The sequence below is a fragment of the Xenopus laevis genome, chromosome 3L, assembly GCF_017654675.1.
Source record: "Xenopus laevis strain J_2021 chromosome 3L, Xenopus_laevis_v10.1, whole genome shotgun sequence".
Taxonomy (NCBI): Eukaryota; Metazoa; Chordata; class Amphibia; order Anura; family Pipidae; genus Xenopus; species Xenopus laevis.
The window spans coordinates 30,934,369-30,948,243 of record NC_054375.1 but is presented as its reverse complement, the minus strand read 5'-3'; the positions used below and the strand labels follow the sequence as shown (position 1 = coordinate 30,948,243).

The following is a 13,875-nucleotide window of genomic DNA, read 5'->3' as shown; positions in this document are numbered from 1 at the left end:
GGAATCAGTGGTGCACGAGCTGCCGGGGGGCCCTGAGGAGGTGCGGGCCCTGGCCCAATTGTACCCTCTACTCCCCCGGTAGTTACGCCTCTGTTTCTCATAGACTAGGTATGAAAATCCAAATTATGGAAAAATCCCTAATATAAAACCCCAGGTCTCGAGCATTCTGGATAACACATCCAATACCTGTATCATAATTGATGCCAAAAATACAATGCAAAAATTAATTGGAGAGCTCAATAGTGTAGCAATGGAACACTACATTATAGCGGTTTATTATAGTTCTTATTTGTCCATGTGATATTTACCCCCAGTGATATAACATAATGTTTGTTTGAGGTCAAGAAATCCATAAAAAATGCTATTATTCAATTTCAATGTTTATTTCGCCATCGAATATAACAAATGATAACAGAATAATGATAACTAGAATAACGTCTCTCCAGATACAATTGTAGAATCTATTTTAATTGCTACTGTTATTAGAAGTAGTATTAAATACCGTGCACCTTCCACTAAAACTGGCAGCTCTGTTATATGTCATATAACCTCTGTTTTTCAGATTCCTTAATGTACTTTTTTTTTTTTTTTTGCTCCACTATCAAAATCATTGGAGAAATTGTCAGTGATTAGATCAAAATAGAAGCACAGCATGGTAACTCTTGCAACTGATGGGAAACACGTGATGGTTTTCTGATGTGTGAAGTGTGATAGCTTTATGGTGGCAGGAAGAGAAAAAATAGAGTAGAGGGAAGAAGTGTGGCTTTGGGGGGGGTTATTAAAAAGTGTCCGTCGGTGCAAATGGATCACAACATAGAGATGACACTGATTAGAGCAAAGACAAGAGAAATAGAAGGCAGGTGAAAAGGTTAATAGGAATGGCAAGATTGTAGAATGATAATTAATTTTTAGTAACACCACTAGATTGATAATATACAATCTTATTAAGGAATCAATTTCCATTAAAAAAATAAATGCTGCCGAGAATATATGCTCATTAATATGGTAAAATTAGTGTGCATTTCTCTCTGTATATTGTGAATCGTTAGTGGGGTGGAGAAGTATTCATATGTTAATGTTAATGCTATTAATAATAATAAGGGCAGGTGCACAAATAAACACAGTATTTAATACTACTTCTAATAACAGTAGTAATTAAAAATTTAAAAAAAAAAATACATTCCTGATCAGTAACACACCCAGAGTGTTATTCTATGCAGATCTCTTTATTTATCGATGATACTATAATAATTAACTGCCCTCTGGTGTTTGTTAAAATGAAATACCGGTAACCCATTATCCAACTACAGGTAGGTCATTTCCCATAGACTTCATTTTATAAATAATTGAAATTTTTAAAAATGATTCCCTTTTTCTCTATAAAAATAAAACAGTACCTTGTACTTGATCCCAAACTAGGATATAACGAAGCCTTATTGGAAACAAAACAATCCTATTGGGTTTATGTTGTTTTTAAATGAGTTTTTAGTAGACTTAAGGTATAGAGATCCACATTATAGAAAGACCCCTTATCCGGAAAAGGCCAGATCTTGAGCATTCTGGATAACAGGTCTCAAACCTGTACTAAATTTTAATTGCATTCTACTATACTACAACTCTTTTATCACTAATGCACAGAAAAAAAGTTTATACTGTATATAGAGTATGTACTGAGCTCATTGTATTCAATAACAAAACGGTAGCTTTGTGGCTACCTTCTCTTTAAGCCGGCACCACTAGCAATGGGCGAATTTATTTGCCAGGCGTGAAATCGCAGAAAAAGTTTTGCTGCCGGCGAATAAATTTGTGGAATCGTCGTGAAAATTCGCCAGCGTCAAATTTGTCGTTGGCGTCGGAATTGTTGCCGGCGTCAAGATTTGTGTTTCGAAAATTTTTCGCTGTTTCGCTAATTTCTTGGCTAAGCAAAACAGGAGATATTCGCCCATCACTAGTCACCACCAATGACATTCTGTTAGCATATTAGACTCCACAATGTTGTAGGAAATAGATGGAACACAATTCACTAGCTGAAATTCTTAACCTATGGGTCAGGATCCACAAATGGGGCCCCCATGCTGTTCTTTGGGACAGGTTTGCATAATCGCTACATTGACATTTCTATGAACCAGTTATGTTGTTGGGCAGTGAAGTTCCAAACTTACTTTGGGTTCCCAGAGAAAAATCTTAAGAAATATTGACCTAGAGAAATATGGTTTGATTCTATTTACACTGATTTTTGTACAAATCTCTTTTTCTAAACTAGTCCAGATACATGTTTTTTTCACATTTGAAAAGCATAAATCCATACAGTTATTCTGTTTAAACCTATGTGGTGAGGACTTGTAGAGATTACGCTCGCAATGAAAGCAACTTGCAGCTATAAACCATGCTTTTCTCCTACGATATTTTACCAAAATTAGATATGTTTGGGTCATTTGACATTCCTTATAACATTGGGGTAATGTATTTGACCCTACCCATTTTACCTACTTGTGTGGGTGCTTTATGCCTTTCAAATCCTGAGAAGTCCTTCTCTACAGTCAGCTTGAAGGACTATTAGCCACTATTACCCTCTACTTTCCCTGTTCCTATTGACTGGTTGGGGCTCTACCAACCCTCGCTCTGAGCAAGGGGCGAGGCACAATAATTGCTAATAAGAAGAGCTTTAAATGAATGCAATATAAATACATGGCTTTAAATAACCTCAATGGCATTGTTTTAGTATCTTAAAGATCTAACAAACATAAGCATTTTCCAGAGCATTCTAGGTAACAGGTAACTGCTTGCATTAAGTGCAATTTTTTCAATCATAATGCCACATTTTCTCTAGAATTACAGTACAGAGTAATTGTGCCCTTGTTTTGTCTCCTAAACCTGAAATGAAAATGTTTAGTGGTTTTGGTGGACCCATTTCACTCTATCGCCAGCTGTCTGCTAGGTAATATAGTATGGCTTTGTAGACTATGGGCCTGCACTGCAAAGCCCTTCAACTCAAAGTGGTGCAACACTGAGCAAATATGGGTGCAAAGGGGAGCCCAGTTCAAGACAGATTTAATTACAGGGTTTCCTAAAGGAGAACTAAAGCTTAGCTAAAGAAGTTGGGCAGAATTAATGTTATGGGGTTCAATACCAGCCCAAGGCAACCACAGCCCTTTAATCAGTAAAGATCTGTGCCTCTAAAGGCTCTGCATCTCCCCATCTTCTTTTCTCCTGATTCACTGCACATGCTCTGTGCTGCTGTCACTTACTTGAGCTCAGGGACCAGCTTCTCAACAGCTGCTCAGAGCCCACTGAGCATGTGTGTGTCACTGACACGCCTAACAAAGGCTAAGATGAGAAAGTCTTTAAAGGCCTGGATCATTACTACTATAGAGAAGCTGAATCTTTAGGCTGGTACAATTAGTTCAGTATATAATATGGCATTCCTAGCCATATTCAGTTCTCCTTCATGGCTCAAGCACATTGTGTTCCATACCTTTCTCCTCATGCTCTAACGTAGACACAATGATCAAACGGATGCAGTGCACTCCTGTATAGGAACACAAGTATGAGCAAATGCTCCTAGTTCCAATTCTGCATCATTTCTGCAGCCGGCACTAAACATTCCAAATGTAAATGCATCCTATTTATGCCTGGAAAGGAAGAATTACTATGCAATACCCTTAGAAACTCAAGTATGAGCACAGCTAAATGTGATCAAGATTATCTGAAATATCACCCTCATCTTTGACAGCATGACTTTTTTTTGTGCTGCTGCTGCTCAGTTCTAACGTCAGCTTGATGTGCTTGGTGAAATCTATGAAGGCATTCGGCAATGATGCCATCAACAGCTCCAAGATTAGCCGCCTTTGTGTGTTATCAAATTCTTGGGACACTCAAGGGAAATTTCATAAGACATAAAGAGTAAAATGTTTAGATTCTCATTTATATCAGCAAAAAAGAAAAAACAAAAAACCTGAGATAAAGATCATGACAATTTTTTACATCAATATTCCAGAAGCCATGGAGTAGTAAATCTGTCCCCATGTGTTGCTGAGAAATTATTATAATCGAGAGTAGAGAAATCCTTAGGACATGCACAATGACCTGGAAATTTGCAAATATGTTTCAAAATGACATTTCTTGCATGCACTAAACAAAATCGCACTATTACAATTGGCTTCGGATGCAGGGTAAAACTCCGCCACCCCACGCAGCCAGTGGTGTAACTACCGGGGGAGCAGGGGGTGCGATTGGGCCAGGGGCCCGCACCCCCTCAGGCCCCCCCCGGCAGTTTGCACGCCGCTTATTCCGGCCAGTTCCGGCCATACGGAGGGGGGCCCGCCTGCGCGTCTTGCGCCATGGCTCGCCCCCCTCTAGTTAAGTTGCTGCACACAGCTACCCCCCCCTGCATAATAAACTCCTGCTAACAAATCAGTCACAACAAAGGGTTAAGGAAGGGGGTTGTACACTGGTACACTGGTGATGAACTACATACCCTGTAAGCGCCAAACAAGGACTAGCTAGCTTCATTATATACTGGGAATCATTTGCTGTAAATACTTGTGTAGGCCCAGTGTAGGGTTTGTTGTGCTAGAGTTAAAGTATTTCTCAATCTTGTTTTTGATGTTTAAAATGGGGAGATTTAGTATAACAAGAGGATTATTCTTCAGGCAACTGATGAGCTTGGGGCTTAATCATGTTCTAGAATCAGTCAGTGAGGAAAATAGAAGATAATGAATTGCAACAGTCCAACAGTCATTTATTGGTTATATTGTCTCTACATTTGTATTTCCTTTCATGTTAGCGATATTAAGTCAGAAATTGAGTATTCTAGAATTTACATGGTTGGTCAATGTCCCACGGGATTGTTTTATTACAATAGTACCCAGCACCTAAAGACTAAATAAATATCATACTCGACCTTTGCTTTGTACATGAATTAACTGATATTAATGATTTCCTTGTGTATCAGAAAATGATATATCTATGTATGTCTATATACAGAACTGTAGGTACTTACAAAGACACTAGAGACATTAGATATGTTATTGGTTGTAAGTATTTCCATGGTTCATTAGGAATTGGCTTCAATAGCTTCTAAAGCCTTTAAATAATATACAATGTATATATTCACTATAAAATTAGCCAGGCACCAAATCCTGTAATTAAAGTTTATGAGTCGATTTTAATTTGGTGCTGGCAGTTCATTCACTGGTGTCATCAATAACATGCCGCATGAAGGTTGGTGAATTTGTTGCATCCCATTTGTTAATCCCCTAATGGTTTGACATTTATAATGATCTGTTAGCAGCGAGGTTTATTCATTTAGGCAAGTTTCCTTATCGATGGTTTCACTTGATTCACGATAATCTACTTTCACCAATGTTACAGTGAATATCCGCCTTTATTGTTAAAAGCCCAGTACTCCTTCATTTTTTTTATTTTTGCTATGGCTTTGTCTACAGGAGTTGAATTTATAGGGATTTTTTGAATTTCTTGAAGGGGTGTTTCACCTTAAATTCTAAGCGACTTTTCAACTGGTCTTCATTATTTATTTTTTTATAGTTTTTTATAGTTTATTTTCTTTCTTTCTTTAACTAAATCTTTCGAGTTTTTAAATGGGGGTCACTGACCCCATCTAAACAAACATTCTTTTTGTATAGTAATACTTTGTATTACTTATCTTTCAATTAGAGCCCTCTCCTATTCATATTCAAGTATCTTATTCAAATCAGTGCATGGTTGCTAGGGTAATTTGAGCCTTAGCAACTAGATTGCTGAAATTGCAAACCAGAGAGCGGCTGAATAAAAAAGCTAAATAACTAAAAACCACATGTAATACAAATTTAAAACCAATTGAAAAATGTCTCAGAATATCACTCTCTGCATAAAACTAAAAGTTAACTCCAAAATGAAAAACACAAAAATTAAGAATTTACGGAGCACTGGAGGAGCTTTATGCGTTTCTGAGGAAGTGGCGAGACGCCACGAAACGCGTGAAGCGTATGATCCAAAACTCTATATGCTGATATGCTGGAAGCTTTTTAAAATAGATTATTAAAGCTGATATTTTTTTATGCTCCTCCTGGTGCTCCGTAAATTCTTCATTTTTGTGTGGACGCTCTTTGGTGGGGGGCGGATGTTACGTGCAGTAGTAGCGTTGGTGGTGAGTTAGTATGCTCCACTAATCTGGATTTCTATAAACTGTCAAAACTGAACTACCCCTGTACTATCACCAAAGCTTTTGTGAAAGGTGCTCCTGGCTCATCTTGACAAAACGCAATTGTCTTCTGTGGCAAGGTTCCTATCACTTCCCACAAGGTGTGGCCCGTGTATGGCCAGATAGGCAATAGGGTGTAGTATGATGTCACTGGGACAAAGTGTCGTATACTGGATGACAATTTAGGGGCCTGGATTTATTAACCGTGGGCCTCTAGGCTGGCTCCCGTCATGCCCCCCACTCCTACCTCCATGACCCCTTCCCCATCTACCTCCCTGTCCATGTCCCCCTCCCCGTTCGTGTCTAACTTCCCGTCCCCCCTCCCCTTCCTGTGAGCACATCTTGAACAATCGGGATCGGGCACTGGAGATTGGCATGGTGTTGCCAGTGTTCGGAAATAACCCGAATACGGCTGGGTGGTATGCCGCCCCTGAAATTATGCCTCCCTACGTCAGCGGTTTTGTGATCTTGCCACAAATCCGGGCCTGACGATAAACCCTAAGAGGATATAAGGGTACTGTGGCGCTTTAAGTACTGTATAAGAATAGTCACAACTTAGGGGAACGGAACATGACTTGTGTGGCACAGCAACCAAACGAGTGAATTATTAAATACTCTATATCTAAAGAATAATAGTCTGTTTATGCTACATATTTATCAGGCTATAATAGAGTACCATCCATTGAAATTAACTGGTATTCTTCTCTACTACAGGTGAATATATTGTTATGACAACTCACTTCCACTTGAAAAGAAAGATCGGCTATTTTGTCATTCAGACCTACTTACCGTGTATCATGACCGTCATTTTGTCTCAGGTCTCTTTCTGGCTGAATAGAGAATCTGTTCCCGCAAGGACTGTATTTGGTAAGTTTGGCCAATATATGTATATACACAAGAGCCGTGAAAATGCTGTAAATGATATTTATAAATGGGTTTTAGTGATGTCATCAGTTATAATTGGTGCTTACTGATGTCATTTGTGTCAAATGACTCATTCATTGAATTTTGTGCATAATATAAAATAATGTACCCCCTGTTGTAAAATATGAGGATATTAGAAGTCACATCTAGTGATGGGCTAATTTATTCGGCAGGTGCGAATTCCTGTGAAAATTCACAAAACCACCGCAAAAATTTGGCGGCGTCAAAAAAAATTTGAGGCCGGTGTCCATTTTCCACACCAGCGTCAAAAACAAGATACCGTCGCTGTTTCGCGAATTATTTGCCCTTTCGAGAATTTCGCTGGAAATTCGCGAATTATTCGGCGAAGCGAAACACCACAGATTTGCCCATCACTAGTCACATCAGAGTTCCATGACCAGTATAAAAGTACTCAGTCTTTGGTCTTGCATCTTTATATGGTCATAGAACTCTGTGACTTATAATATCCTTGTATATAACAATACTGTGTTCATTATATATTTTGATTTTTTTTTAACATCTGAGAATACAAAACTGGCAAACATTACAGTATATCATGATCAAAGAAATATATGTTATATTATGTATTTTCTTTTATAATCATGAATATATCAATAAACACAAATAGTAACATGCTTTCTCTTTTGGCTGAAATTACCTTAACCTAAGAAGCCATTTCTATTTTTGATCCATATTTCCCCATAATACAAAGCGCACCATGGTAAATAGACTGAAGAAGTAATGGCAGCTAATGTTATTTATACAGAGCTTGGCATGCAAATATGCTAATGCACAACACGAATAGAATACACAGTGAGTGTGTATGTGTGAGTAGGGGGTGGAGAAAATGCAACTCAGTTGTATCAATATGTGTGTCTCCCCTGCAGACTATGGAAAATGAATGTTTTATCTGGAATTCAGCATGGATCTTTTGTAGACTTTAACCTTGAGCTTGTAGCCGTCAGAATGCAATCAGTTTCATCTCGATAATGTCACTCAAACGGCAGCCAAAAAATTTATTTGACCTAAACCAGTCTCTGCAGGTGACTGTTTAGCTCTCATATCATCATCATCTTTTGTAGAACAGAGTGTTACATTATCAGCCAGGCTTTACAGTATTAGGTTAGCACCGTGTGTCCTTAGTCTTGAAAAAAATAATAAACCAAAACAAGTCAATCTTCTATACTTAAGATTCAAACAAATCCCTCCTGTCAAATTTTAGGTGAAATGAATCCTAGCACTTTAAAAAAAAGTTTCTCCTTAAAAAAAGTTTTCCTTAAAGTGGGGCAGAGGCAATTACTGGTGGCGCCCAAGGTAGGTGTTCGCCCCCTGCTCACCCCATTGAGAAGAGTTCTCCCCAGCCTGTGCATACACTATCCCCCACATGCATGTGACTCAGCACTACTAAACTTCTTATTCAAGCAGAGACCTGGAGATTCTTGCCTGAAATTAGGGGAAGGCAGGAAGCAGAGTTATGTGTCCAGCTCCCCTACACCATTGCACCCTAGGTATGTGCTTCTTCTGCCTACCCCAAGTTCCCCATTTGCATGGCCCTCCAACCATCCATGTGGCCAGGTTGCATGGGTGCCCGGTCAGCTTGGCCTAGCGCTGGAAGGCAATGTATAGATAATAGCACATCTTTATATTTATCCATCTCAAGATACATACCCCTATTTCCAATTTACTTGCTGACTGCAAATTGTTTAGCCCAGTGCTATCCAACTTCTGTGGTACAGAATTTTCTGGCCTACATTGTGGATGGCCAATAACGGAAGCCAGTGTTTGCCACTTCCTGCTTTTAAACCACAACCTATTTGAACCACACCCATGTTACCACAAGACAATGTCCACATTATGGTGGGAGCACACCAAAAAAGTAGAATAGGCATAGTATGGATTATGTTCCACAAGCAGAGTATAGCACACACAGGCAGAGTATGGCACACACAAGGAGCATAGGGCAGGCAGGGTACGGCACACCTAAGGAGAATAGGGCAGGCATAGTATGGCACACCCAGGGAGCATAGGAAACACAGAACATGGCACACCTAAGGAGAATAGGGCAGGCATAGTATGGATTATGTTCCACAGGCAGAGTATAGCACACACAGAGTAGTGTGCTATACACAGGCAGAGTATGGCACACAAGGAGCATAGGGCAGGCAGGGTATGGCACACCTAAGGAGAATAGGGCGGGCATAGTATGGCACACCCAGGGAGCATAGGGAAGGCAGAATATGGCACACCTAAGGAGAATAGGGCAGGCATAGTATGGCTTATGTTCCCCAGGCAGAGTATGGCACACACAGGCAGAGTAAAGCATGCCGAGAGAGGGCAGGAAGAGTATGGCACACACAGGAATCATAGGGCAAGCAGAGTATGGCACACACAAGGAGCATAGGGAAGACAGAACAGAGCAGGAGACAGGGAAACCTATCAGGATGACTCTTAAAATGTGCTACATACAGTGATACAGTGCTGGTGCCCCTTTAGCAGTTTGTATGAATGTGAACAAGTGAAAAATGTGGGCAGTTTCAGTTTGGGACTGAGGTATTAACAGTACAGAGCTTCAGAAGTGTGAACAATAGAGGTGTCACAGGTCAATGCAGGGGGATTACATGTGTGAACAATACAGGGCATTACAGTCTGAATTTGAGGTTTAAACAATGCAGGGGCCAGTTAATCTCTGTAGTGATACCCTCGAAAGTTTACACATGCTAAGAAGACACAACAGGCAGACTTTCATGTGTGGACCACACAAGGGGGGGTCCAGTTGGGCAGCCCTGGTTTAGCCCATTCAGGGAAGATTCCACATGGCCGTGTCTGGCCTGTATACACTCTGTGTATTTAAAGATTTCTGAAATAAGTAACCACAACAATATAAGACTTCTCCCTTAAAAAAATACCCCAGTGTAAAGATAAACTGCCAAGCAAATAAACTGCCAAAGTAGCTAACCTGTCATGGATGTTGAAACCCTTGAGGGATCCAAATACTGTATACAGTATACCTGAAATTGCTGATCCTAATATAGATTTTGTCACAAACCCAGCTATGCAGAGCGGTGACTGATATATTCTATGGTTCTTAAATTAAACTTTACGTTAATACTTGGGGTCTTTAAAGCCTTTTCAGTTTTTAATTTCAAGGGCTGTTTGCTGGGGTCCAATTTACCCTAGCAACTAAACAGATGATTAGAATCCAGAGTGGAAAATGTATAGGATAGGGTTTCTGTTAGAAGGCAAGCAATACAAATGAATAATAACCTAAAAATGTTGCCTCACAGAGAATATGTTTTTAGGTTGCTGGAATAAACCCAGGTAGCGTTTAAAGCTACATTCTGACAAGAGGCCGACTAGCATGGCAAATGGTTTAAAAAAAAAGATTGAAAATTATGTAAAAAAATGACAATCCTAAAAAGAATGTAAAAGTAAACTTCCTCATTAAGCAAGTAAGAACTGACCCATACAGCCTTCTGGTTTTACAAGACATCTGTATGTAATAAACAAGTTCAGAATAAATACACGTATGTAATAAAAGACAGTAACTTTGCCCAGATGCAGTAACCCATATTAACTAATCAGCAGTTAGCATTTACTGGTCACCTGTTTAAACCAAACATTTTATTAGTCGATATGGTTTACTGCTGCAAACTTAGTGACTTTTATTACACATAGGGGTAGATGGTAAACTGAGATTTACTTTTAGTTATATTTACACTGACATAGTAAAAATGTCAGCATCAACTGTACCAGAATTGTGTATTAAAGCCATGCTACCGAATCTGCAGTTACTTTAGATTATTTAAACTAGAGACCTGTAATATGTTGGGTTCTCATGGAATACCCACAAAGTCGTCAACTTTTGGTAAAACAAAATCCCTGAACCCCTGAGCAGGTGAGTGATCTGATCTGTGCCTGGATGTACAAGGGCTCTAATCTGGGGAATTTTCACCCATGCTACTTTTTTAACCTTCTAACTCAGAGGTCCACAACCTTTTTCACCCGTGAGCAACATTCAGATGAAAAAGGTTGGAGAGCAACATAAGCATACAAAAAGTTCCTGGGGATACCAAATATGGCCTGTGATTGGCTATTTAGTACTCCCTATCGGACTTGGCAGCCTACAGAAGGCTCTATTTGGCAGTACAACTGGTTTTTATGGAGCAAAAAGTTGCCTCCAAGCCAAGAATTCAAAAATAAGCACCTGCTCTGAGGCCACTGGGAGCAACAGCCAAGGGGTTGGTGAGCAACATGTTGCACTGCACTGCACCTCCTGAAAGACAATGTTATTCTAAGTAACTTTCCACAATGCATTCATTAAACGTATACAATGGTTTTACAGCTGTTTGTAAATGCAGTTGAAAGTCAAATAAAAATCAGCGCCTGGCTGTTTATATTCTCTGCTGGCTGTAAAGCTGGCCACACACATAAAGATCTGCTCACTTGATAAGATTGCCAAAAGTTCGGATCTTTGCCCAATTTAGCCACCTACATGCAGGGCCATATCAGGCTGATCTGATAAGGGGCATAACTAGCTATTACTGAGCCCAATAGCTCAGTAAAATGTCTAGAGGTTGAATTATTTTACAAATATATGTTGAAATTGTATATGAATTAAGGCCTCATGCAAGACCACAGCAAATTTATAATCACTGAAAATTGCAAAGTTGCTCAGAATTACATTTTCTTTCATTATGCAAAACAAAAGTCTCTGGGTGGACATCTCCTTTAACGGAAAAGTGCAAAAGTCCATCCACCTGATGGCAAATGTTTCTGTGTATTTTATAGCCGATATTAGCTCCATTATACAACTGTGAAAGGAAAATTACCATCATTTCATTTGCAATAAACTTAATGAGCTCTGGTGTTAGCAATCCCTTTCTTGCTACATTTGCAACATAAAAAGCAAATGTTTCTGAGAAAATACAAAATGCTCGCCCTGCAGTTCCATATGATTTTATGTGTTATGTAACGTTCACGATCTGTATCACTCTCGTGTAAATCTGCCGGTATTCTATGAGCATATGATTAAAACGCTGCCTCATGACTTATGGCATGCAGAGAGAACACAAACTATTTGAGTTGGCAGAAAAAGAGGTTTCATTGTTTTCTATTGGGGAACATTATACCACCACTGGGAACAGTAATCCTGACTGCTAGCCAACGCCAAATAGTGCCCACTATATCTAAGAGCAGCCAATCAGAAATTAGCTTTAATTGTTCTGCTGCAGACCGATCTTGGAAGCAAATCCTTGATTGGATTCTATAGGTCACTGCACTGCCAAATATGATTAAATGATTCCAGTGGTGTGGCATGAGTTTTACTGTTCATATATCATGAATCTAGCTAGATACCAAAGGACAGTTTGTTTTATAGGAGATAATATTATATAAAGAGTATAAGCTATATTCCAAATGTAATTTTAAGTCATCTTAACATAGTCTGACTGCCCCTAGCATATGCAATTTATTTTGTCCTTATTTATATATATTTTTTTTAAGTCTGGCAGCTTTGTACCAGCTTTTCAAAATCAATGTGGTAATTTTAGGATTTGATGTATGTTGATATAGCTCCCCTGAGGCTATTTGCTGAATTAATGTTCCCTGAGATGGATGGAAACTTTGAATAGTCAGACTTTTCATAATTCCTCTTTTCCCTTTGTGTATTGAGGTGTGTAGTGAAGCGCAAAACAAATTAGAGATGATCTAGGAATGTTTATGTGGGCTCAAGTGAGACGTTAGACCAGTGGTTCTCAAATTGTGAGGAGGACAACTCTGAGGGGGTGCAGGGCAGGGGTGAGATTCGGTGTCAATGCCTGTTCACTAAAGGAAACCAAATGTATAGGGTAATTAGGATACAATTTGTTATGAAGACTTTGTTTGCCCTAGATATTCATGAAACTATGGATTAGACAGCAAACATTTATGAGTGAAGGGTCCTGTCTAAATGTTGGCCCTTAACACTTATACCGAAACACACACACTGCGTTAGGATTTAGAAGAAAAAGAAGGCTGCCTTGTTCTTTCAAGGGAGACTAAGGCTTTTTGGAGGATTTTCATTTACTCAGGAGGGTACACAGACAATATGTGTTTTTTTAATACAATGCAAAAGGCATTGAGGGACACACGAGTGCACCCATTAGTGCTTACGCAGAGCCAGTATCTGGCTGACCATCCCTGTCCTTACTGCCTTCCAGGTTTGTCCTCTGCCACTCCCTAACCTTCGTGACATTGGGTGATGGATAGGGGTTAGGAAGCCTACGTACCACCCCCTCCCATCCTTCTTGAATACAGTCATGACAAATGTAGGCACTGCTGTATTCATGGAGAAAGTCTGAAACAATTAACCTAGGGTGCAAGGCAGAGCGTACAGTGCAAAAACATGGTGGTTTGTGCCATTGTTTGCACCCTGCCTTCCACATAGCTAATTACCCTAAAGGCTATTAAAATCAGCTGTTAAAATATAAAGCTAATGCAAACTTTAAACCACCCATACAAATCTTATAAAACAATATCATATGCAGTGATGCTGGCCCCTAGAATTGCTGGCAACACTTCTAATTATTTAATTGCATTACCTCAGATTTATTCTGATAGCATCATTGTTGGCATAATATTACCCTTGTAATTTTTCGGCACAGCCCATTCACGTCAGAGCTGAACAACACACACAGGGAGGGCCCTAAATATGCATAGGTGATCAGTGTAAACAAGTCCTAGGTGAAGTTTAAACAAAAATTCTATTGAAC

General features: G+C 39.4%; 1 protein-coding gene across 1 annotated transcript in view; it reads left to right on the top strand.

Moving 5' to 3' along the window:
• Positions 1-13,875, top strand: part of gabra1.L (gamma-aminobutyric acid (GABA) A receptor, alpha 1 L homeolog) — a 96,968-nt gene that overhangs the window by 64,382 nt on the left and 18,711 nt on the right. The window contains exon 8 of the mRNA XM_041586082.1: positions 6,917-7,069. Within this exon, the coding sequence (XP_041442016.1) occupies positions 6,917-7,069 (153 nt within the window). The remainder of the gene's footprint in view (positions 1-6,916; positions 7,070-13,875) is intronic.